Source organism: Lissotriton helveticus, chromosome 8 (genome assembly GCF_964261635.1).
Source record: "Lissotriton helveticus chromosome 8, aLisHel1.1, whole genome shotgun sequence".
NCBI classification, from domain to species: domain Eukaryota; kingdom Metazoa; phylum Chordata; class Amphibia; order Caudata; family Salamandridae; genus Lissotriton; species Lissotriton helveticus.
This window is the reverse complement of record NC_136069.1, coordinates 1528019579-1528046948: the sequence shown is the minus strand read 5'-3', so window position 1 is coordinate 1528046948 and position 27370 is coordinate 1528019579. Positions and strand designations below refer to the sequence as shown.

Here is a 27370-nt window from a genome sequence, read left to right as displayed (position 1 = left end):
CAGCCGTCTAAAACTGAACTCAGACAAAACAGAAGTCCTTATCTTAGGCACCTCCCCTTCCGCCTGGGATGACTCTTGGTGGTCAGAGGCCCTTGGAAAAGCACCCATCCCGACGGACCACGCACGGAACCTGGGCATCATCCTGGACTCCTCACTCTCGATGAACAGACAAGTCAATGCCGTTTCATCATCGTGCTTCAACATTCTTCGCATGCTCAAAAAAACATTTCGCTGGATCCCCACCGAAACTAGAAAAACGGTCACCAACGCACTGGTCACGAGCCGACTGGACTACGGTAACACCCTATACGCCGGTACCACCTCCAAACTTCAGAAAAAACTCCAACGCATCCAGAACGCTTCAGCCAGACTCATACTAGACATCCCGCGTAAAGACCACATTTCTAGTCACCTGAAAAACCTCCGCTGGCTCCCCGTCAATAAGAGAATAACATTTCGCCTCTTAACCCACGCACACAAAGCACTTTACGAACTCGGACCCGAATGCCTCAACACACGACTTTCCTTCTACACCCCCTCCCGCCAGCTACGCTCCTCCAACCAAGCCCTTGCTGCCGTACCCCGCATCAACAAAACCACCATGGGAGGAAGATCCTTCTCCTACCTGGCAGCTAAAACCTGGAACTCACTCCCCATTCACCTTCGCCTCACTCAGAACCACCTAGCATTCAGAAAGCAACTTAAAACTTGGATATTCGACAAGTAATTCCCCACCCTTCCTCAAGCGCCTTGAGACCCTCTGGGTATGTTGCGCGCTATATAAATTATTTGACTTGACTTGACTTGACTTGTACAAAGTGAGGTAACAAGGGCCCCCATGTAAATGTAGGCTTTCTAGCGATTAGATGGTTCTGTGCATGCACAGGGTTGTGGGCTGTGATCAGGATGACCAATGCCATACAGAGCAAGCAGAGAACGAGAATGAGAGAGAGAAAATACGAGAGAGTGGGAGTAAGAGACTAGGAAGAATGAGAGAAAGAGATCGAGGTAAAGGACGAGAGTGAGTGAGAAGGGTGGGAGAAAGGATGCTAGAGAGAGGTAAAGCACGAAAGAGTGAGAGGAAGAGAGGAAGGATGAGATGAAGAAAGAGGAGGATGAGAGAGAGAAAGGACAAGATAAATCATAGACTGGTCTGGCTGCGATGTGCATGGTTCAAGTGCTCCCCCGCCCTTAAGGTTCTAGTTTGGCAAATGAGGAAAGTATGACAGATTTTAACTGTACCTTGGTAGGTGATAGTTGCACTCCTGGCATGCTACTTAAGACATCTGAGTAATATACAGGGGGGCACTGAACTGCAATTTGATCTTTTATGGTTTTTTTGTTATATTTCTGTGTTGTTGTCTGAGTCAAAGATCATGTGATGTGACATCACAGTTTCCAGCATCAAATAGCATGTGATGTCACTTCCCCTATCCCAGGCATGTTGCTGAATTAAGGCCCATGTTTTCCAGTGCCCTTTTGCCCTAAATGCACCCTACAAATGCTTTTGATTTTGACTTAAACTAAAGAGCCAATTGCTTTCCTCTTAAATTGGACACTCCGCCCCCTTCTCTGCGTCATATCATACAGTCGCTCAATGAAGTCTAAAGCTGGTGAGGACCTAAGTGTTCCATCGTGCCGAAGGGAACGGGTGTCGCGGATCCTCCTTGTCCCACTACAACTCTGTAGTTGGCTCAGTCACATTGAGAGAGGGAGGCCTGCTGCTGCTGCAGAGAGCCAAATAGCTTGTAATCTCTTGTGCCGTTCACAGGAGACTCACAGGCATGACTCACTCCTGTAGGTGATTTCCAAGGGATCAGTCAGAGAGAAGCCTAAGCTGACTCATTCACACCTCCTTTAAAAACCTATTTTCCTGCCAGAAAGCTGTGCACAGTTCTGCTAAAATTAGAATGCATAGGCAGGCAGGTTTGCCAGCTAATAGTTGCTTCAGCCACGGTAGCTAATTTTAGCCTAAGCAATACAACTTTTATTGCCCATCATTTGCAGTGTGTTGTGGGTTGTATGACAGAGGCGCGCATGGCTAAAACCACGCCTGCCTCTACAACTCAACCCGAACCACGAATGGGTCTTAACCACGCATTCCTTTACCACAGAATTTTGTTCTAATGTCATGATTGGTAAGGGGATATGCGTTGGTTATGTTCACCACTCGCCATTAACCCAACCCCCTCCCCAAACCCTAAAATTCTATCCTCCCACATCAGTACCCCCATCACACACCCTAAGGCCTAAGACCTACCCCATCCTGTCCTTAAAACTACCCCTTCCCCTCCCCCTCCCCTGATGCCTAAAATCCCGCCTCCTTTTTAAAAAAACAACCCCGACCGCCCCCCCACCCTGAGGCCTAAAACTGTTCCCCCTTTAAAACCAACTACCCTGACCCCTTTCACCTGAGCCCTAAAACCTACCCTCACCCATAAACACCCCAAACCCAGCCCTTAAAACTACCCCGACCTCCCCCGCCCTGAGCCCTAAAACTCTGCCCCCCTATCCAAAAACTACCTGATTCTCTCCCCGTCCCCTCCCTGAGCCCTAAAACCACCCCCAACCCTTTCAATCTGCCTCAGCCCCAGCCCCCTTACCTGTCCGTAACTTCCTGTTCCGACGCTTCCTCTCCTGACACGTGCTCTCAGTTTCACCGCCCATCCGGACAGCTAGACCGCTCACTGCCTTAACCACGCATAACCGTGGTTAAGGAATATGCGTGGTTTACCATGCGGGGAAATGGCACGCCAGGAAACGGCATGCGTGGCTCAGACCACGTAGTAAAGGACATTTCCCGTGTTATGTAGTGTCTTACAAAGCCAAAAAGATTTGATTTGCACTTCTCTGCAAAATTGAAATAAGTAATTTATATGCTTCAACTAAAAATGTATGTAACAAGGTGTGGGTGGCACCCGTTGCAAGAAGACATCAATAGGGTCGGGATTTTATCAAGCAAATAACTCTCTCTAAATACTGTAAGTCAGTCCTGGTGCCCCCATTGGATAATTGGCTAAGTGGTGCGTCTTGATGAACAAGTATCGAAGAGCCAATCTACTAGGGATGGGGTTGTAAATTAAAGAAAGTACGGGGCCATGGTGAGAATCTTTCCATATATCACTCCTATAGATAATACCTGGACTTTACTTTCTTGTGGTCTGGTGCTCCTCACAAGGCGAGTGGTATTTTTCGATTATGTATATGTATGACATATTATATTACAATGAATACCTGTATATCGCCTCCCAAAAACTCAATAAAATGTTTATTAAAATAATAACCTGGGTAGCACAATGGCACGAGGGGGGTCCCTCCTCTTTTGTTACTTTTCTTGCATGCCTTTGTTTTCTTCTGTTATTTACTCATTGATATTAAGTCTGCTCCTATTGGCTTGGACACCTCCAGGATTGTATTCAGTAGGAGCAGCAAGCCTGAAACACTAAATGTAATGCTTCTAGGCCACCATTGCACTAGGCCACCATTGCTATCCTGGCAAAACGCAGAGGGCAAAAGCAGCAAATCCAGGTGAAGGCTGATGCAAGGCTTGAACCTTGAGCCTGACACTGGATGTTAGTGTTGTTGAATCAAGTCAGGGGTTTCCAAAAGGATGCCACGGTTTTGGGGAATCTTCTTTTGCAAAATATACACGTTCTTCAGGAATATAGTGGGTAGATGTGTGTATCTGACACCAAGGACTACATAGCTTGCGCATGGTGACAAGTTGTGGCGTGCACCTCCATGCGGTTTGCAGTCAGTACTTGAGATCCCCATATTTTATTCCCATCTGCCATCTTAGTGGAAAGATCCCATGATGTCTCTCAGAAGGATATCTGGGGAAAAAGCAAAACAATTGATCTAGCCACTTCGCTGTTTGCTTCGGCCAACGCGCACACTACCTCCGTAGTGCTGTGCACGTCCGTTGGCCGACGTGGGCACCCCCACTGCGCTGAACCGCCGCACCGCAGCGGAATTGCCACAGCGGTTAAGCGGGTAAACTTTGACCAAGACGTTCCCTTTCTGTTTTTATTGCCATATAGAGGGGCTGTGGGATGGGAGCTCTGTGCAAGGTGCATGAACAAGGGTGCAGGGACTAGAAGTTAATTAAAACAAACTTGTCCTAAAATCTTAATACTGAAATTTTGGATTGCTCGCAGGTTGACGGTCTCCGGAAAGTGAGAAAATATTTCACATCAGAAATTGAAAGGGCCACAGCATCTGTCCTACATAGCGTTGAGACCAACAACACTCACATTTAACGGTATATAATAAAAATAAAAAAGGTGCATTTTTTTGTCTCTCGCCTTGCTGATAGTTATGGGAAAAATTTAAATTGGCATTAATCCCACTACAATACATTTAAGCTCTCCTCACCAACAGGCTTCATTCGTGCTCTTTACTCCTTCCTCTCACTTAGAACCTGCTCCATTTTTAAAAGCAATCTCAGCGCCTTGAGACCCTCACGGGTGAGTAGCGCGCTTACAATTCCCTGATTGATTGATTGATTGATTAAAACTTTACACCAAAAATAGAATTCATCATTCTTTTCTTCGTAAGCCTATATTGTGAGCCATATATATGGCAGTAAAGTTCTTTGAAAATAACGTGTCTTGTTTGTGTTCATTTTCTGGATAGCTCATTTGTGTTTTTTCCACGAGCCGCGGTTCTCGCATGGTTAGACAACAGATTATACACATATAGGAACGGGGGAATTAGCTGAGGGTTTAGCACAATAAGTGCAGGGTAGTGTGAAAGTAAGATTGGTATTGTTGACTTTAAAAACAAAACAAAACAGGTGGCCCCATCAGAGGTGTGTCTTAGAACGCTTCTGTGGCGTGTTTTTTCAGTTTGTGTTTTTTAAGTGAGATCTATTTCTGATGACGTGTTTGCAGGGAAATCGCGGCAATTCTCTTAAAAAGGAAGGCGGATGTAAGTTGTAGCATGGTAATAAAATAATGGTGGGTTTACTGGAGGATGGAGTGACAGCTGCTGGTGGTTCCCTGCTAGAGTATCCCTGCTGTGGTCTCTCCAGTGGCGCAGGCAAAGTGAACAAATAGGTGCCTGTGTGTGGGTGCCAGTGGTGTAGCAGATTCTGGATCACCATACACTGTATTCGAATATCTGTTCATAAGGGCGAGTTGCGTAGATGTAAAATGTTGTATTCTCCGACATAGACCTCGTGGATCAGTTTCACGGCTCATATTTTAAGAAAAATCACAGTTACCTGATCAGGTATACATGTGGAATTCGTGGCCCCAATTAGCAACTTTCGGGTGCAGAGGAGATAATTACTGGAGAGAATGGAGGCAAATTCTGCCTGCAAATGTTAAGTAAACACAAGGTGAGGATGGGCGGAGCGCTGAAACTTTTCAGACACTCACCCCCAGTCAGAGATCTGGGTTGAATCCATCATCATTCTTTAGCTCACTTCGCCACCTCAATTCAGACCCAGCTATATGCAAATCAGTCTTGACCCTGTGCCTCATGGGAACAGTCCAGCCTGAACTGCAAAGCCAGGTCTTCCCTGAACCAGAAACCAGCATCCTGGGACCGGTTTCGGGGTAATACTCCTCATCAGCCAGGCAAATGTTAAGGGACATCCTGGTTAAACATGAAAGTTATTGCCTTTTATAGGACTCTGTTTTGGCATTAGTATGCAAGACTTGTAGAATGCTCAAGATCCGAAGAAGGGAGAGGTATGGATGTTACAAGAGACTCTCATTGAGTCTATAGACGTTTCTGAAAAGGATGGTCCTATTTTTCAAGCTCTGAAGAACGATGAGGGAAGGAGTGATGGAGAAGTGGGGTGGAGGGTACTAGTGTGCATTTGTGTGTGTGTGTGTGTGCATGCGCCTTGTCTATGTTTACAAACGTCAGTAACTTTAAGATGTGCATTTTTGTTTGCAGAACCTCCTTCCTACTGTGTGGAGATGTTCACTCCATTAAAAATTAGCTGGTCCTTTGTCTTTTTGTCTAAACCTTCCCTTAGTGCATTAGTGTTTCAACAGATGGGTTATTGGTCCTGTATTCTATATCACTCACAAATTATGCGTTTACACACACTTTCTGATCTTGCACTTTGGACACTTCTCTTGTTCCATCTGTTGCCCTCATCAAGATCCCACATAGCTCCTTGTCATTGCAGTGCTGCTTATGCTCATCCTGATTTGGGGGCTCACCCCTCAAAACATGCTTCTGGTCCAACAGTCCAGTTCCATCACACCGTAGATAATTATTTTCGAGGTATCGATCCTTTTGTTATAATGTAATGAGACCTAGAAAATCATTTTCCACTCATTAAAATTCACCACGACATCGCGCCAGTGCATTCACCCTGATCAGTATAAATGTAACACCATTATATGTCCTGATGGGCTTGAAGAACAATTCACAGCTAAATACTGTGTATGTGCAACTCTTACTAGTTATTTCACTAACAAATATATCCTCTATTCATCTACTTAGGTAGTCCACCAAAATAATTGCAAACAGTTCCCCTCGGTTCAGTTGCCTTCCCTTACATTTTCCTTTAGGCTTTCAAAGGTTGCATGTGTGGCTCCCTAGTAGATTGACTCTCAGTTTTTAAAGCGCACACCTTGCAGTCTGATGCTGCAATCCCCAGAACAGGTCATCTAAACCTGTCCTCGATTCTCCACTTACATGTAGCTGTACCAGTGTACCCGGTGTGCACCTAGGTACAGCTAAACGCTACCCTTCCGCACAGGTTCTTGGCATTCTGAGAGTTATCAGGAGTGTATGTTCTTGAGGCCTCAGGGACAACAGGCAATATTTGTTGCAAAGTCTATAGTGCTGCCCTAGGTTCTGTGGGCCCTGGAGAACTGGCCTGATATCCACTTAGGGTAGAAGTGCCTGTGACTGTGCTTAGCCTTGTGGTAGTACAGAGGCCCAAACATTTTTTTGTTTTATTTGATAGGTTGTGCGGCGAGGGGCATTCTGGCCATCCCACAAGGCCCTGGGGGGTCAGGGTACTCCTACCTGACCTCCTTACCCCGTTTTAATTATATGAAACAAGGACCAAGTCCTTGAGACATAAAATGGAAGCTGCAACTTTCTCTTCATATTGCGGCCAGCCAATCAGAGCCTCTTGTTTTGAGCTTGTGGTATTACCTCCAAGGTTCTGCAACCTGAAAGATCTATACACAGGGCATGGGGTGAGGGTAGGGGGTAGTCCTAACCTACCCTCTTATATTTATATTTCTTGATTTAGAACTTCAGAACAGGGGACGAAGTCCCAGAGTCCTATAATGGCTGCCAGCAACATTTTCCCATGTTGCTGGCAGCCAATCAGAGCGCTGCTCATGCAGGAGTCCAACTCCCGCAGGAGCAAATTGGCCAAAGGGACAAAAAGCTCCCTAAGCCTATCAGTAGGCTTTGATTTTTAACCGCATGCGTGCGGGCGGAATTCCGCTCGTACGCTGACTTTTGCGAAACCGCATATTACGTGACGAGCTGGGCTCGTCATCAGCGTAGCAGGAGGCTACCTCATGACGAGCCCAGCTCGTCATCAGCGTGCAAGGGGTTAATGGACTCGAGGGACTCGTGAGTAAATCAAGATCAAAACGACAGACATCCAATAAGCAGAACCTGAGTTATGAATTTTTAAACAATAAACCACAAATAGTGCTTAGAAATCAATAGCTCTAAACGGTTACTATAGGTGGTGCTAGACCAGGGAAAATTCAAAGTTCAGGCCGACAGCGATGGAGGGCAGTATGGCTACTGGACTCAAACGGGTCCTGCTGATAAAGTACCTTGGATGGAGCATAGCGAAGTCATCGAGCGTACGATGAGTCGGTTACGATTCATGCATTTGGGTCGATGCTTCGAAGTCGAGCCTCGTAGTATAGACCTCGGATCGGTGCTGTGTTGGAGTCAAACCTCGCAGTCAGGACCTCAGATACGCTCACTGCGTCGGCGTCGAATGACACTGTGTCTGTTCCGATTGATGTAATGGTGACGATGCATCAGTTTTGTAGCAAAATTGTTGCAAAACCCACTTTTGAGGCCCAGGACTGGAGGGGGAACTTCATGCAAGGGTAGAACTCACATACGGCAGAGTCCAGCAGCACCAGCAGAGTTGTAAGAAGTATTTTATGACACTGAGACTTCAGAAAACATGAGGAAAGTCATCAAGCCCTTGAAGTTACTCTAAGTTCAAGTGATTAGGGTCCTCCTTGTCCTCGTCAGGGATCAGCAAGCAGTAGGAGCAGCTCATCACAGCAGTGAAGCAGTTCCTTTGAACAGTCAGTCAAGCACAGTGGCAATCCTTGAAGCCCAGCAGTCTAACTCATGGCAGAGTTCTTCACAGGTCCAGTAGTGTCCTGATTTGGTAGGATCAGAGCAACAGTACTTATACCCAAATGTGCCTTTAAAGTGGGTGTGACTTCAAAGCCACTCCTTGGAGTGCATAGGTCCCCATTCATCCCAGCCCTGTCTGCCAGACTATATGTGGGGGGGTTAATCAGCCCTTTGTGTGGGGACAAGATACAGCCAATTCAGATGTCGGCTCCCTCTTCCCCTTCCTACCCAAAAAGCCTATTAGAAGGCAGATAAATGTAGATAAGTCCCGAAGCACACCCATTCTTCCTGTGTTTGTGGCTGGCTAGAGGGAATGTACCAAGTGTAGCTGTCCCACAGCCCAAACGTGTATTGGAGACCGGCTGGAGGCACACAGAGCGAAGTTAAGAGCAGATAAATGTCCACTTTCTAAAAGTAGCATTTCTAAAATAGTTATATCAGATCCAACTTTACCACTACAGAGGATTTATCATTACCATTCCAATTATATAAATCATGATTTAGCTACTCCTCTCTAATCAGGAAATACAGCTTAAAGGTGTTTAAAGAATTCCCTATTCTAGCCTATGGGAGGAGTAGGTTCCACAGTAGTGAAAAACGAATTTAGCAGTTTCTCACTACCAGAACATATAAAACTTCAAAGTACATGTCCTACCGTTTACTTACACAGAACCCTGCCCCTAAGGCTACCTAGGGCCTGCTTTAGGGGTGACCTGATGTAATAAAAGGGGAGTTTAAAGCTTGACAAGTGGTTTTAAATTCCAAGTGGCTTTTAACTGCACACACAGGATTTGCAATGACAGACCTGAGACAGGTTTGAAAGGCTACTTGTGTGTGTAACACAATCAGTGCTGCAGGCCCACTTGTAGCATTTAATTTACAGGCCCTTGGTATAAGATATACCACTTTACCAGGGACTTGCAAGTAAATTAAATATGCCAAACAAATATAAACCAATTATACCATGTTTAGAGAAGAGAGACCTGCACTTTAGCACTGTTTCGCAATGTTAAAGTGTTCAGAGTCCTAAAGCCAACAAAAATGTCAGACAAATAGGAGGAGGAAGGCAAAAAGTATGTTGTGACCATTCAGAGAGGGACATTTTCCAACGCTTATTATTTAGTAAAGTTTTCATATCAGCCTCAGAAATTTTCTCTTGGCACATGTGGGTAATAATTATAGCTGTTTTAGCAACAATCTTAATATTTATTTATTTTAAAGTTTTATATAGAGTTTATCAGTTGTGGTATGGATGGCAGAGGCATTTACATAGCTTGCCCGGGTGAAACAATAACAGTGGAAAGTAATTATAGTATATGAAGAGTTTATATCATTCAAAAAATATCTGCCCTACACACAGTGTAATGACAAGTAAGATGATCTACATTAGTACATCAGTAGTGAAGGTTAATGCAAACAGATCATTAAGGTATTATTATCTGGGTTTACTGACCAAGTCATGTGTAATAGCGTAGTTTATTATGATGAAGATGACACATAATTTGCATACCAAAACATGTCAACACTCTTTTAATGTTGTTGTTCATATGCTATATAACATTCATTAATTGGATGTATTAATAAAACATTTTTGAAACATTACATAAGAGTCCACTAGCTTTACTATGTCATATTTGTGTTTGTTTTGTTTATATTGTTAATTACTCATCCGTTGGAATTTGATTTTAAGCATTGTAGCTCTGTTATACTAATGCTGGTAATATGGCGATAACACATGTATTTTGTAAACCTGATGAAATATTTATTAGATGTAATTGCCTATTGATATGTGTCAAATCTCAGCAAATAAAACACAAGTTCTGTCGGGATCTTAACAGATGAATTAATATGTGATGATCTGCAATCCATTAGCTAGGCCTCTCAAAGTTTGAATCAATTTCTATTTCGTAGCAAAAGGAAGTTATTTTGTAAAAAGATTCCAGACATTCGGAGTGTTTGGATTCCCGGGACACAGACAAAGCTGTCACTCCCATGTATGCACAATTGTGCATTTAAAGCACTGTTCTGATGTGCCCAGTGGTACATGTAGCTCTCTAGTAAACTCTTAAAAATTAGCAGTAAATTCTGTAAAACAGCAAAATACATTTTAAACAATGAGAACTATCCCCTTCCTAACAGATCTAACTCAAAAAAAGACTGGCAGAAGTTTTTCATTTTCATATATTTACTTTTATGTATTGTCCTGCTTTCTGCACGGGTTAACTTTTTTGCCCAGTAGTCTATGGCTCTAAAATAATACATAGCTAGAGCAAAGCTTTTCAAGAGGCGCAGAACTTTTTGTAGTATTTATTTGTTCTGTTAATTGCAGTATTTCCCAATGGTTTGTGGTCGATAGTTCACTGGAAGCGAACAGTCAACTCCTGCCGTTACTGCTTGCTAAAATATACAAGTTATCCAGAGTATCTTATCCGCCAAGATTGTAATCAGGTCCTAAGACTCTTGTTTGTGTCTATGAACAAAACTTGTGCACAAACTCTGATTTTCAGTCCCTGGAGGATACTTCCTGCTTCATCGACCAAGACACTGTATCCCCTTCATCTCCGCTAGACTCTATAAGTGGGTCATTTGTGTAATCCAAGATGGACTACGCGAGTGTCCTGTACTCTATACCAGAGAAGGTTCGGCACCTGCCCAGTTCCATCTGTGAAGTTGTTGGCAGTGGCAACTGAAGCTTCTCTGTTCTAACCCCTATACATTAGCTTCTGTGCTCTGATACAAGTTCCTCCTCGCCATTTGGTCCCACAATTTCATGCGCTTCTTCCAAAGGCATTTAAAACGTTCCTCCTCATCGTATGTCCTGCCTCCCCAGAGTTGAGGCCCTCTTGTTCACTCACATCGCTTCTGGGTCTAGAGATGCTGAAGTTTGTGTTGAGTACTTTCAAAGTCATGAAAATAAAGAAACAATGAAATACAGTTGGAAGTGGCAATAAATTAGCCCTTAGGATAGAAAGTAAACGGAAGTGAGAAGGTGTGGCTGGCGAGCACATGCTGAACACGCAGGAAGCGCGTGAGCTCCTTTGGCATTCGTCCTCACAAACGTAGTTGATTGACTGATCTCAGAAATTGTTATTGACACTCAATAGTATCCAGCAGATCTATAGTACTGACTCTCAAACAGCCCGTCTCCTTCAATAAGAGTGACGCATTAATCACTCTTGCGCCCTTGACAAAGCTCAAGGTTTCACAAATCCATTCAGCGTTGTCCCTGGACGAATGATTCTTTTTCCAGGAACAATGGAAAACGTTTGTTCCATTGTGGAGTAGGTTGGTCATAATTGAATCATGATTCAAAAAAATAAGGCACTGCCCTTGAGACATTGGGGGTACGTCTTAAGATTTGTTTCAAAGTATTACCTTTCTAGCAGACTTTTGTCCACGGTGACAGCTCTGGTGATGAAGTTGCCATTACATTATTACAAAGCTACAAATTCACTGACCTACCGTCTGGGGCATATGCTAAGTTAAGTTAATCACTTAGTCAAGCACGTGTGTCCACAATATCTCTTTTTGAATATAAATTGTAATGTGTGTTTTGTGTCCCAACATGTGGGCTTCCGGTATAACAAAACTTAGTGGTTGTCATAGCAAGTGCTTGCTGCAGACCAGGTTTCTTTACCACATGGTCTAATATTTAACAGTAAAAGCAATATTCCAGGAGTATTTGTTCAGCGTTTGTAGAGATGGAGGCTGACCTCTCATCCAGGCTGGTCCATTTGGTTCATGCTGCATTTGCAAACGTGAACTGGCGATGGGCTTTTCTAATGAGCCTTTGTCAAATATTTCCCTTAAGGGTAAATTCCAAAATTCTGTACAATGTCTATAGCCATATGTTCTCTAAATCTGATACTTTCTCGATACTGACAATGTACTTTTCATGCTAAAACTAGCGAATGGGGCGGTGTATTTACCTTAATTAGCCAGGTCAGCTGATGTTTTTGAAGCTATGTATTGGTTCATCCTTCCACGCCTACCACAATCTTTACAAATGTTCATTGGGATAACAATCTAGGTGCATATTGTATCCGCACCGTAGTCATTCTGTTTGCTGGCCCATAATGGCAGGTTGGTGATTGACAGGCTAATAAACGGGCATCACAATTCTCCAAGAAGTGGGCATTGCAGACCACCTTTTTTGTGTCAATGTACAGCTGAGGTATAATGGGGTGGGTATAGGGGGGTGAAAACCTTAGACCATTAATGTATATGTGGGGAGAGCAATGAAGGTCTGCCTTACTATTGCATGTAGCAAACACAAGGAGATTATGAACGGAGAACTGAAACTTTGCAGACACTTACCCTCCGTCACAGATCTAGGTTGAATCCATCATCGTTCCTTAGCTCACTTCACCACCTCATTTCAGACCCAGCTATATGCAAATCAGTCTTGACCCTGTGCCTCATGGGAACAGTCCAGCTCGAAATGCTGAGCCAAGTCTTCCCTGAACCGGAAACCAGCATCCTGAGAGCGGTTTCGGAGTTACACCCCTCATCAGCCAGGCTAGCTTGAATCCAGTAGCAAAGTGAGCAAGGACCCACGTCTGGGCATACCCTGACAACTATGGGGCGAACAAAGCAAACACAAGGAGATGATGGACGGAACACTGAAACTTTTTGGAAACTCACCCCCAGTCACAGTTTTAGGTTGAATCCATCATCGTTCTTTTGCTTACTTCGCCACCTCAGTTCAGACCCAGCTCTATGCAAATCAGTCTTGACCCTGTGCCTCAGGGAACAGTCCAGCTAAAACGATGGACTTAGGCTCAGATCTCTGTACTGGGGTGAATGTATGACATTGTTCTGCATTCTCTCCATCAATTGTTCCTTTTAGGTTGAGGGACCTATAAGCTGCGCAAAGCGCAGCTTCCGGTCCGGAGATCTTATGTTTTGGAGTAGGGCAGTTTAAACCCGCCTCTCTGCTCCGTTCGCTTCCATTGGCTGGCTTCCTAAACGGAGGCCAGCCATTGGAAGAGAAGGGAGTCACTCCAAACAAGCCCCGTCTCTTTCGGATTCGGGGGCGTAAGTTTTGCTGTTCTTTAGCTCGTGACGTCGTCCGTCACTCAGGACAGCAAAACACGCCCCCGAATCCGAAAAATTTCAGAACCTTGCAGCCGCCATTGTTGGCCAGAACAGCCTCGCTGCCACAGGTAACTTTTCTTCTGCCCCCGATTGTGCCGTTTTTCTTGTTCATACTTCGGCTGGGTACGTCCCGCACTTGGGGACCGTATTGCCGCTTGTTTCATACATCTGGTGAAAGGGTGTCTCTTGCTGTGGTTTTCGCGGCACGCTAGCGCCTGGATGCAGTTGCAGTTTTGCTTCTCGCCACGGGTTTCAGATCTGACTGTGCCCCGGCGGCTGTAAATTCTGCAGGTTCCTTTGTGGTCTGCGTCGGAGGCCGCCTCGTGACGAGAAAAGAAGTGGCCGCGGTACAAGATCGGGGTTCGACAGGATCTGGACGCCAATGACCCACTCACCGGTAAGGAGGACCGCACCAGCGCCCAGGCTCACGCGCACCACTGACATACTGCGGCAACGCTCCTCCTTTCATCATTTACAATTTTATCATTTCAAACGTGCCCAGCCCCATCGTTGCAGTTACAATAGACAACTCTTTAAAGGAAAGTTGTAAGACGCGTGAAATCTCCTCATGAAACAACGGTTTATTTCTTGCCGGGTTATGATATTTTGAATTATCCAATTATTGAAGCGAATGAATATGTATTTAATGGGAAAGAAATCTTTGTTCAGAATCTTTGGGTATATATCGGGGAGCCCCTCTTTCGCCCTCGAGCTTTTTTCTCTCTCTCTTTGCTCCTTATTTCTCTGCCCCCCACACTCTCTCTCCCCCCCCTAGTTTCCTCTCCCCCCTAGTTTCCTCTCTCCCGCATTTCTCTCCTTCCCTCCCTCTTTCTCCCCCGCTCCCCTCCTCTTTCTCTTGCACGCTCTCTCTTAATTTCCCTCTCTCTGCCACCTCTTCCTTCCTCTCTCCTTTCTATGTCCCCTTCGCTCCCCTCCCCTGTTTCCATCTGTGTCAGAGGCTGGGGAGCAGGTCCTTTGGAGAGCTCTCTAGAGGGGTGTTTCTGACGGGAGTAGGTGAGAGGTTTCTCTAGTGAAGCGGCCAAGTTCCAACAGAGAGGTGGCGCTGTGCAGCGGCATCCCCCAGCCACAGTGTGTGTTTGTGTGTGTGTGGGAGGGGGCGTCCTTTGTGCTCGGTCCCGCGTCATCCCGAGGGACCTGCCAGGATCAAGGGACAGAAAACGTCTTGAGAGAATAGCCCGCCCCTCAGCCTTGGGTATGTCTATGGAATGGTCACCGGGCCTGGTTCTTCTTAACACCTCCCCGCCTTACTACCATTATGTATGTGAGACACGCGCGTGGCCATGTGAGTGTGACCGTGTGTTTCACTCAGTATATGTTTGTGTCGGGTGTTGCAATGGGTATGTGTGTGCCACTAAGGAGGCATGTGTGAATGAGTGTGTATGTGGCTGGGGTATGTGTGCGCCAATGTATCGGGATGTGTTTGTATGAGTGTAAATGTGGGTATGTGTGTTGGTGTATGTGTATATGTGTAGGTATTGATGCAGGTGTGCATGCGTGAATAAGTATGAGTGTGTGTTTCTGTGACTATGCGTGAGTGTATGGGTTTCTGTGTGTTAGTATGTATTAATATGTGTGGTCTGTGCTCGCTTTGGTGCGTGTGTATATGTGCTTCAGCAAGGATGTAGGTTTGCACGTTAGTGACTGAGTAGGTATATGTATGATTTATATATGTGCGTATGTAAGTATGCGTGTTACTATACTGTAGATTTGCACATTGTAATGTGTTAGCATAAATGTAGGTATGCGTATTAGTGTGTATGCATGCGGGTACCCTCAGCATCTCTTCAAGCTTATTTTAAGGTCTGTAACATATTGTGCCACAGATAAAACTGGTCTGGCCATCTACACAGGAGATATGCACACATACACGCATACATTTTAAATCTCACATTTTATGTGTGTGCATATTTACAATTGGAATACATTTATAAACAATCATGCAACCTCAAATGTAAACAATTAAAACAAACATCTCTGCTTTCATTTGAGTGTAGTAGGAGACATTAATGTGTGTGGCAAGGTACAGTGTCTTCTTGTTTTTTTCTGTGGCCTCCTGGTAAAATTACCAACCATGGTGGGAGGGGGCACAGGGGAAATAGGCAAGACAAATAGAGCTGGGCAACAGGCCCCATTGGGCCCCTCACTAGAGATGCCCGTGAGTAGATATGTTTGTGTGCGTTGTTGGCTGGCATGTATGTTAGTAAGCCTGTTAATGTGTATATATAAAGGCATGTGGGTATTGGATTTATGAGTAGGGGTGTCAATGGGTTTGAATGTCGGTATGCATATCATTATGCTTGTATTGGGTATGTATGTAGAGAGAATATGCATTTAAGCATTTAGGTGAAAACGAATAAAGTAGTGTCTGCTCCCAAGTTAGGCCATTGGTCCCCATGTTATATTTCAAATGGTGTTCTTCCTTCTCCCCCACTTAATACCTGGGCTACTCTTTCCAATTCATAATAATTCCAGAGCTGACCCCACCACTTATCTATGTTCGGTAGAATAGTGCTGATCCACTCCTGGGCAATACATAACCTAGCCGTACAGATTGCTGTAAAAGAAAACAGTGCCACAGGATTATGCACCTGTTCCAAAGACAATATTCTGAGCCTAGATAACCAAATTGTACTCCTGTCCAAACTGCTTAGGTTACCTCCGCCCAGAAACAAGTTAGTTTATTATAGTTCAAAAATGTGCGAATGTAATCCACTTGCTCAATTTAGCATTGGGTGACATTTGGAATAAACCTGAATGTCTCACAATGTAATCTCATTGGTGTATAATACTATCTATGAATTACTTTAAACGGCTGTAATCGCAGATTAGCTGCTTCGAAAACAGCGTTACCAGCATCAATTGCAATCTGAATATTTTTTCTAAGAATTTTCAATTACCAATTTCTCGTGACTTGTGCGTGAGCTCTTGCGTAAGCTCCTCACCCTCCCACCCCTCCCCCTCGTGGCTTGTGCGTGAGCTCCTGACCCCCTCGTGGTTTGTGCGTGAGCTCCTGACCCCCTCCCCGTGCCTAACAAAATGAATGTGTCCTCTCTACTTCTCTCTAATGCTCACCTATTGCCATTCTAAATGACAATACCATTTATTTATGTTTTTTTTAAAAAAAGAAAAAAAATGTCATGAGCAATGCCAATAGCTCTACCTTTAATAATGCTGAGACCATTGCATTGTAAATGCTTGTTGTATTTGTCACCCCGAGTGAGACAGTAATTCCCAGACGTGAGTCCCGTGCTCTCCATGCCATTGGTGTCAAGCTATCTTGGCTGATGAGGGGTGAAACCATGAAACCGGTCCTAGGATCCTTGTTTCCAGTCCAGGGAGGATCTGGCCTGGCAGTTCAGGCTGGACTGTTGCCATTGGGTGCAGGGGCAAGACTGGTTTGCATATGGCTAGGTTTAAACTGGAATGGCATGGGGAGCAAAAAAACTATGGATTTAGGCCCAGATCTCTGTACGGAGGTGAATGTATGACATTGTTCTGCATTTTGTCCATCAGTTGTTGTTTTTGCATTTCTCTTGCATGTAGGCAGGGCTGTTGTTCCTGTGGCTTCCTGCCTTTACAGTGGAAGAGGAGCACACTCCACTGTTGGTTGACATGAGTAATAGGCTTTAGTAACAAGCTGGCATGGAGCCAGCTTTCGGGGCAGGAGTGCAGCAGCGAGAAGTGTTGCGAGGACAGTGGACTGCATAATAATAGTGAACGGATAATGGTTGAACAGTGTTTGTGGAGTGTTCTGAAAGTCCACCCCTTCCCTTCACCCAGATAACTAGAGGAAAGGGTCTACTCTGCTGATGTGAGTTGTCTATACTGTTTTTATGGACTAGGCAACATGGGCTGCAAGAAAATGGTGTTAGAGCACGCTACGCTCTCTACTAGCGTTGATGTATGAATGTGCAATTGTAGTTACATTAGACCCATGTTTTGCTTGCACCATGTCTCTTCTAAAGGGGAGAGTCAAATTACATTCAGTAAAATGATGTTTGATGAGTAGTGCTGACATAGCTTTAAATAAGACGTAGCATGTTAAAACCAGAGAGTCAACATGGTCCATGCAGCAGGCTCCTTGCACTGCTTTGAGGTGTGGGATTTCTTTGAGAGGAAAATCCATAAGGCACAACAGAACGCTTGTTTGCAGACAGACCCTATATTGTAATGTTTATCAATATTTTAGATCGCATTGTTTCTTAATAGGATGTGGGCTGCATTGAGGATCTGGACGATCGATACATCATGTGCAGACATCTGTTCATCTTTGTATCCTGTTTTTCTACATCGTTGCAAAAAGACCACGTGCAGTTTACCTGGGTCTTTTGCAAAGATTCCCACCAGCAAAGGTCTCAATTTACTGCAAAAGTGGGTGATTTGGTCGGCAGGGGTAAGAAACATAATAGTTAAAGGCCCACATTTTTTTCTTAGTAGCCCGCTGCCGAATGCCCAAATTGCCAAATTCTAAGGTGGCCTACTCTTATTCCACCTAATGCCTATTTCTTCCATCACCGTACACAACCTATATTTTTTTCACACCATTGTGTTTTTTTTTTTATTCCTGTTTCTTAAACTCTTTCTCGTAGTTTTTCCATCTTTCTCTTGCTCCTTCCCTTTCCTGCCTTTGCGATTCTGGTTCTGGGCCAAGGTATGGTGGTGAAAAATAAATCCCCCTTCCCCAAAAATGTGTACAAATTATGGACTGGTAAGGTACAAGCTTGATTCATCTGCACTTACTTTCTGCAGGGGTCTCTGATTTCTACAGTTAAACCCACGTTGGTTCTTAAGGGACTATTGGGTGTAAATTTGTAGGATCCATCATTGCACCTTTTCCAGGTCTTCTGCACCCAACAGAACTGTAAGAGATCATGCATTAATCCCTCCTACCTTTCGCGAAGTGGACACTGATGCCTGACCAGCAAGGGCAGGCTACCCCTCAGCATTTCGTTGCAGTTTTTGTAAAACTGGTGAAAAGAATCTGCTCTCGAAACTGCTTTGCTTTTATAATGTTATCCTTCTGAATTTAAGAGTTACCGTAATGCAGTTATTACAAGAATTCAGAAGCGCTGGCAATTTTCAGATTCTTCTGAAGTTGACATCAAGTTCTACCAAAAAAGGGTCCAAACAAACTTTTTTTGGGTGAAGAGTTTAACATGTGTATCTATGGAATGAACAGGGCTACTGAATGGCAACATGGGGACAATATGCATGAAACGTTTTTTTGTTTTTTTGCACCTTTCAAAACAGCGCCATTACATGAGCTGTAAAATATACGTATTCTATATGCACTGTGCTCTTGATCTCACTGAATGTGGTCGTCAGGGATGTTGCCAAGGCTGTTGACATCACAGACCTCCCTGGAGATTCACTCTGTGGTTGGTATGTGATCTAGATCTGCAAATTAGCCAAGCGGGCTCCGAGGGGAACTCCCTCAAGGGACTCTTTGCGTCAGTGACCTGCGTTGCTTGGCACCGTTGGGAGTGTGATAGGGAGGAAGGGCTGCAATTGTGTTTTTTCCCTTCTTCCAGAGGAACCAGAACAGTTCTACAGCTAATCGAGGTCAAGACGTTTGCCAGGCAGGGTGCGTACACACGGAGGCGATGGCAACAGAGGCAACTGTGCTGGAACTTTCCTTCTGCGAGGATGCCCAGCTCACCAAGTGCATGCGCCTGCGGGCACAGAGCCTACAGCAGAGGAATGAGAAACCGCAGGAAGGAGAGAAGCTGCTGAAACCCAGCGAATACGTCTACCGCATTGACTTCTCCAAGCAGAAGCTCAACTTCTTGTGGTGGAAAATTCAGCTGAAGAAGCCGGGAAAACTGATCATCACCGGCACCTCTCAGCACTGGACGCCGGACCTGACCAACCTCATGAACCGCCAACTACTGGAGCCCAGCGGGACCTTCTGGAAGAAACCTGGAGAGAACGAAGTGTCCTGCAGCGAGGCGGATACCCAGGAATTTGGAGAAAGGGTAGCGGAGCTGGCAAAGATTCGGAAAGTGATGTACTTCCTGTTGACCTTCACGGACGGCCTTGAACCAAGCAATGTCAGATGCTCGATTGGGTTCAAAGCTTAAGTTCTCTGCTCTGTAACCCGCTCTTCTTAAAAGTATCTAACCGGAAGCAGTCATCTGAGCTTGATTGACACTTTTGATTTTAATGAACTATATGGATTTCTTTCACAAAGCAAAATTTGGGGAAAAGATTTTGTTAAAACTGTGTATCATCTGGAGACAACATTTTGTTAAATTGTTTTTTTGCAGTGTCAGCCGAGATATTCTCAATCCAGCTACATTTCGAGACATATAATGATGTTCAGATGACTCCATTCTATTTTGTAAATGATATGCTCTGGAGAGGGCAGGTTGGTAACCTAGAACCAGAGTTTCTTCAGTTCTGACGCCAATTCTGTAATAGCCAATGTTAGCAGGTAAACCGGTTGCCAGTTAAGGGCGTGTTTTTTTATTCTATTGAGAGGTGGGTGGGAATCAAGATTTTGTGTCTTTATTTGTGCCCTTAGCGGACATTTTTATTTAATTCACATGTGACTTTAAAAAGGAAGCGGAGGGTAACTTTGAGTATCCATGTAAGACTTGACCTTTGTATATAAGAGCACTGTGTTCTCTCGGTGCAGATAATATATGTGTTTCTCAATGTAAGGTACACCATAGCTTATTACAAATAAATATGTATTTATATATGGCCTGAAGGGGAGTTGGTGCATCTCAAGTATTCGAATAGCGCTTAGAAAGTTATATGCAGGAAGTGAACCCTGGCAGAAACCGGCCGATTTGGCAATTTAATCATTTACACGACTGAAGTAACCTTAGTAAAGAAATTAAATAGAAGTCTGTATTAAGCTAGCAATCCTACATTTTATAATTGTTAAACATAAGATCGAGGTTGTTTGAAAAGCTACTCCCAAAACAGTTTTAATTACAGATATCCGATTCGTGTATGTCACAGGACGTCAACACGCATACTGAAATTCTCAAACTCGCAAATATATTCGTAGACACTGCTAAATAGACACACGCACAACACTATTTACCCATCTCCACCAAATTAGCAGGCGGCAGGAGGTGCAATCGAAGGCTGGGTTCAGTTAATTGTGCAGTAAGCCAAAACCTACTAAAGGCAATAGACATGCGACAAGCTACCTTGTTAGGAGAGTTTTTGACGAGGAGAGCTGAGGGTTGCATAGACATAAATGACTCTCTTAAACATTATGCCTTTAATAACGAATGTGTTGCCCCGCAAGACTTACAGGGGTTCTTTATGAAACTCAAACAGAAGTAAGCATAGTTCCGACTTTTCGACTCCTACCTCTGTGAATTGGGGCTCTGGTTTCCGGTTTTTTTTCTCCGTGGGAAGGATGCCAGTTGTGGGAGTGTGGAGGATCTGTGAACACCTGTGTGTAGGCACACCTCCATCTGCCGAGTCTGACTCAGGCCAATGATTGACAGGTAGCTGGCGGCCATATTGTTGCTGGAGCGTCATCAAAGCTGGTCGGGAGCTTGGGAAAACACCACAGAGGTCACGTACAGCCAAGAGGCGGGAAGGACGCCGACCTTTCCGCAGGGATGTTCACGTCTCCGGGGTTTAATGGCGTTCGAAAGTGAACTGAACTGCTGTTCCGTGGACTCCTGTTACCTCAACTTGTTAATAGCCACTTCTTCGCCGTTCGTGAGGTTTCTTTCCTCTGACTGCCTCTCGGACGACAATCACACCATGGTTTCTGCGGGTTGAAAGATAATCCGCGACCGATCGCAAAAAGTCATGTTGACCCATTTTGCTGCAAAGTTAATGTACACTAACTGCCTGATCGGCTAACACTGCGACGACGAGTTTATCCCCCCTGCCATGGTTTCAACTTACCTTGGGTTTGCTTGAGTTTGTTTTGTGAACAATGTCTCGCTTATATGTGTAAATCACCGTATGTATGTTTTCATATGCACCTGACACATAGCACTTCATGCATTATCCTCACTGGCCATTGCTATTCACCAACTATGTATTTTAACAAAAATAAAACGTGAACAAAATGTCGGAATGCGTGTTCTTTGCGTGTTTGTTGCCTCTGAGTAAAATGAGCTGCTGTTTTTGCGTGAGATGGCACAGAAACAGTCTATGAAGAGAATGCTGCAAACTGTGTCATAGAACACTGCTCTGTTCACCCCTCCCTAGAACCAGCCATAGAAACACTCGAGTTTCCAGTCCTAAGACCCGAGTAACCCTGTGGAAGAGATCTGACAGTGTGTTGGCCATCCCTTTAGGTCGAAGCGTATCAAACAGCGCTGATTTCCTAAAGACATCTTGGGGTCATTCAGAAAGCTGACCTAGGAATGCATTCCACCCGTTGCTTACTATTGGCTTTGTGGTTTGTAACTCACATTTTCTGGCTTTCTATTTGCAGGCTTTATTTGCTTTAGGTGGTCCAGCTTGAGTTCGTCCCTCCCATTGCCCAAACCTTGTTTTCTGTATTCCTCCACAAACCTGTTTTCTGTAAACATACATTTAAATCGTGATTTTATCTTGTCACATTTGCTGTGCATTCAAAGGCAGAGGTCTAAGGTCAGGCTTTCTCTTCCAGGGAACTTGGTTTTTATTTTTCTTTATTTGACTTCAGAGTGCGAGAATTTGTGAAAATCCTACTGAGTACCCATATAAGAGGGGAGGGTGTAGGATTTGTTTTTTCAATACCACACAACAAAATAATTAACTGTGCTGTTGTTTCAGAATATATCATAATTAGTACAAATAAAGCATGCATTTGTTGTTAATCTGAAGTGTGGTGGAAACAAATATTTAAATATGATCAAAATACATTAATACACAAGGTGATGACATTTGCATACATTATCATTTGTGTGCAGTAAAAATGTATTTCTGTGCAAATGTAGTGCTCAATTCAATCAGAAATGTGTGGTCTGTAAAGGCAGTACCCTACCACACCAAGCATACTCCACACTAGGCCACTCCACTCCATGCCAGTTGCGGCTGGTGTCTGGGCAAAGTGTTGAATCAGGGGAGACGACGGACAAAAAAACCCCAAACAAACAAAAAACGTACCTGCAGCATCGCCGGTCTTCCGCTCCTCTCTGGCTCCAGTCCCCTGCAGGCACAGGCTCCCAGACTCCCCTGCAGCCAATCCTGATGCTGTTGGCGGCATGAGAGCAGTGCAGAATTGGCCTGAGCATCCTCAATTTGCACTTCCAGTGAGACATGGAGCCTGTCCCTGCTGTCTGCAACCCAGTAACGCAGCTTGGGTTGGAGGCAGCTTCAGTGTGTATGTCGGTTTGACCGTCCTGAGATGGCTGGCCAACCCCAAAGGCTTACTGAAGGCAGCGTGTGCAACCACTACCCTCAGTGCTTGCCAGCCCCCTGGCCCCACCCCGCCCCCTAAGTCTCAGCCGGGAAACAACAAAAAAAGATAACACCAGGCTTCTCGTTTATTTTTTCTTAGGCTGCTGGCAGGGGGCGACTATCCTCTGCCGTAGCAGAGGAGCCGCTGCTGCTCTATGTCCTTCCACTCTGTCACGCCGCCCCATTCTACGGCACTCCACTCTGACATGCCACTCTACTTTTCACCTCTCCACTCTAAGACACTGTACAATGCCACTCAACTCCATGCCACTCCAATCTACGCCACTCACTCCACTCCAAACCACTTACCCCACTCCTATCTGACCCACTCCAATCTATCCCACTCCTCTCCAAACCAATGTATCCATTCTGCCCCACCCGCTACAACCCACTCTACTACTCTTCAATTTACCCCACTTCTATATACCCCACCCCAATCTACCCCACTCCAATCTACTCCACTCTACCCCACTCAGCTCAATCTAACCTAGTCAACACCAACCCAGTCCAATCTACCCCACTCCATCCCAGTTTACCTAATTTCACTCAAATCTACCCCACTCTGCTCCAAGCTACCCCAGTCAGCTCCTCTCCAATACACTCTAATCTACCACACCCAATCCACCCCATTCCAAGGTACCCCAGTCCAACCGAGTCCACTCCAATCTACTCGACTCCACTCCAGTATACCCCACTTTACTCCACTCCAATCAACCCCAGTCCAATTTTCCCCACTCCAAACTCCACTACAATCTATCCAACTTCTCTCCACTCTAATCTACCCACTCCAATCCATCCCACTCTACTCCAATCTACCACACCCCACCCCAATCTACCCCACTCCAATCTACTCCACTCTACCCCACTCAGCTCAATCTAACCTAGTCAACACCAACCCAGTCCAATCTACCCCACTCCATCCCAGTTTACCTAATTTCACTCAAATCTACCCCACTCTGCTCCAAGCTACCCCAGTCAGCTCCTCTCCAAGACACGCTAATCTACCACACCCAATCCACCCCATTCCAAGGTACCCCAGTCCAACCGAGTCCACTCCAATCTACTCGACTCCACTCCAGTATTTATTTATTTATTGTCATTTTTTTAAGCGCGACGAATACCCGTAGGCGTCTCGGCGCTGGCTAAGGGCATAGGTCAATATCCAGGAGAACCAACGGAAGCTTCCTAACTATTGGTCAAACAACCACGTCTTGAGTTGTTTACGGAATATTAGCAGGGATGGACTCGTCTTGATGTAAGAGGGTAGGGAATTCCAAAGTTTTGGGGCGGCAACCAGAAAGCGTCTGTCACCCCAAGTGACTGTTCTAGTACGTGGTACTACAAGATAATTGTGATGGGTGGAGCGAAGAGCACGAGTTGGTATGTAACGTACAAGATTATGTTTGAGAAAGTGGGGGCCTTGATTGTTAAGTGCCTTGTAGACAATACACAGCGATTTGAACTTAATTCGACTGCGTATCGGGAGCCAATGAAGTTTCCTGATGGTGTTGGAAACAGGTGCAAATTTGGGGAGTCCCGAAAGCAGCCGGGCTGCTGCATTTTGAATTGACTGCATCTTGTTTGTCACTTTATTTTGGGCATGTAAGAAGAGGGCGTTACAATAATCCAAGGCAGATAACACCAATGAACTAATCAAGGTTTTCCTGACTGCATCCGGTAGGAAAGGTAGAATTTTCCTTATCATTTTAAGTTTCATATACCCCACTTTACTCCACTCCAATCAACCCCAGTCCAATTTTCCCCACTCCAAACTCCACTACAATCTATCCAACTTCTCTCCACTCTAATCTACCCACTCCAATCCATCCCACTCTACTCCAATCTACCACACCCAGCCACAATATACCCCACTCCAATCTACAACAGTCTACCCCACTCCACCACACTCTAATCCACCCAAACGACCCCACTCTCTTTATTCCAATTGACCCCACTGCACTCTACGCACTCCACTCTACCCAATTCTACATCACTCCAATCTACCACAATCCACTCATAACCCACTCCACACCAATCTACTCCATCCTGCTCCACCCCATTCTACCATACTCCAGTGTACCCCACCCCTATCTACCTATATCTACTTCACTCCCATCTACTTCACTCAATCTGCCCCACTCTACCTCAATATACCCACTTCACCCCACTCCACCCAACCTACTGCAATCTACCCCACCTCACTCTACCCCACTCCAATCTACCCACTCAATTCCATTCTACCATATTCCACTTCACCATATTCTACCCCGCTATGATCCACTCTACCCCATTCTATCTCACTCCACTCTAATCTTTATCACTCCAATCCCAACTCCACTCCACTCCAATCCATCCAACTCCACTTCACCCCAATCCCGACTCAGCTCCAATCCATCCAACTCCACTCCACCCCACCCCAATCTACACCACTCCACCACTGGCGTAACGAAAAGTGAGGGGGCCTCCCTGCACGGTACTTAGAGGGGCCCCCTCAGGGCTCAATTAGGAGCTCTCCGGCCACAGTGCAGTGCCGAGGGGGCCCCTTGGAGCTAGAGCCCCCCCCCCCCGCACCGCGGGGGCTGCGTGGGCCTGTGTTACGCCCCTGCACTCCACTCTACTCAGTCTACCCCACTGCAGTCTACCACATGTCACTCAAATCTACCCCAGTGTAGTCTACCCCAGTCCATCCCACTCCAATCCACCCTACCCCAAACTTCCCCACTCCAATCTACCCCATCCACTCTGCCCCACTCCAATCTAACCCACTCCAGTGTAGCCCAATCTACTCCACTTCACTCTATCCCACCCTAACACAATCTACTCCACTCCAGTCTACCCCACTCCAAACTACCCACTCCTATTTGTCTCATTAAAATCTACCCCAGTCCAGTCTACCCCAGTCCACCCCACTCCAATCCACCCTACCCTTCCCCACTCTACCCCAAACATCCCTACTCTAATCTACCCCATCCACTCTGCCCCACTCCAGTCCACCCCAATCTCCTCCACTTCACTCTACCCCACCCTAACACAATCTACTCCACTCCAGTCTACCCCACGCCAAACTACCCACTCCTATTTGTCTCACTCCAATCTACCCCACTTCACTCCAATCTACCCTACCATAATCCACCCAATCAATACGCTCCACTCTACCCCTCTCCACTCTACCCCTCTCCACTCTACCCCTCTCCACTCTACCCCTCTCCACTCCACCCCTCTCCACCCTACCCCTCTCCACCCTACCCCTCTCCACCCTACCCCTCTCCACCCTACCCCACTCTACCCTACCCCACCCCACCCTACCCCACCCTACCCCACCCCACCCTACCCCACTCCACCCTACCCCACTCCACTCAAATATTCCTCTCTCCACCCCACTCTACTCCACTCCCCCACCCTATTCTACCCCACTCCACCTTACCCCACTCCAGTCTACCCCTCTGCACTCTAATCAACCCCACTCCATTCTATCCCAATCCACTGTTCTCCACTTCAATCTACCCCAATATATCCCACTCTGCTCTGACCCACTCTGCTCTGACCCACTCTGCTCTGACCCACTCTGCTCTGACCCACTCTGCTCTGACTCACTCTGCTCTGACTCACTCTGCTCTGACCCACTCTGCTCTGACCCACTCTGCTCTGACCCACTCTGCTCTGACTCACTCTGCTCTGACTCACTCTGCTCTGACCCACTCTGCTCTGACTCACTCTGCTCTGACTCACTCTGCTCTGACCCACTCTGCTCTGACCCACTCTGCTCTAACCCACTGCACTCCACTCTACCCCAATCTACTCCACTCCGCCCCAATTCAACCTACCCTACTCCAATCTTCCCCACTCTACCCTACTCCAATATACTCCACCCCATCCCAATCTACCCCACACCACTCGAATCTACCCCACTCCCCCAATCTGCTGCATTCCACTCCACTCTACCACAATGTATCCCCACTCCATTCTTCCCTACTATAATCCATGCAATCTACCCCACTCCATTCGACTCGCTGCAGTCTATCCCAATCTACTCCACTCCAATGTACCCCAATATATTCCAGCCCACTCTACACAAATTTATCCGATCTACCCTACTCCTGTCTACCCCACTCCAATCTACCAACTGTAATCTGACCCAATCTACTTCACTCAATCAACCCAAATCCAACCCAATTCAGTCTACCCCACTCTAATCTACTATGCTAATCTACCAAACTCCCCCACTCCAATCTACCCCACTTCACTGTACTCCAATCTACCCAACTCCATTCTTCTCCACTCTACGCCAATCTACCCCCCTCCTATCTACCTCAATCCATCCCAATCCACTCTTCCCCAATCTGCCCCACCCCACCTAACTTTTAGCCACACTGAACAACAGCCTTACTGGTGGACAACAGGACTAAAACACATTGCCAAGGCCAATAGCTCTAGCATAGACGAGAGCTATTGGTTTTACTGATGCTTCTTTTCTGTATACTGCGCTCCCTGGTCTGCTCCTTGGCATGCACTCCCTGCTCTGTCCACATGCATCACACTCCCTGCTCTATTCATGTGTAGTACA

At 45.7% G+C, this 27370-nt stretch overlaps 2 protein-coding genes across 2 annotated transcripts in view; both read left to right on the top strand.

Annotated features, from left to right (window-relative positions):
• CAPN5 (calpain 5) overlaps positions 1–27370 on the top strand; it is a 581017-nt gene that overhangs the window by 454897 nt on the left and 98750 nt on the right. The gene's annotated exons all lie outside the window — the stretch shown is intronic.
• Positions 19041–19523, top strand: OMP (olfactory marker protein). The gene has a single exon (XM_078658513.1). The coding sequence runs from the start codon at positions 19041–19043 to the stop codon at positions 19515–19517; it is 477 nt and encodes a 158-aa protein (XP_078514639.1). The 3' UTR covers positions 19518–19523.

Bases quoted from the DNA above. Each gene is read 5' to 3' on its own strand.
- OMP (XM_078658513.1), top strand. From the start codon at position 19,041: ATGGCAACAGAGGCAACTGTGCTGGAACTTTCCTTCTGCGAGGATGCC.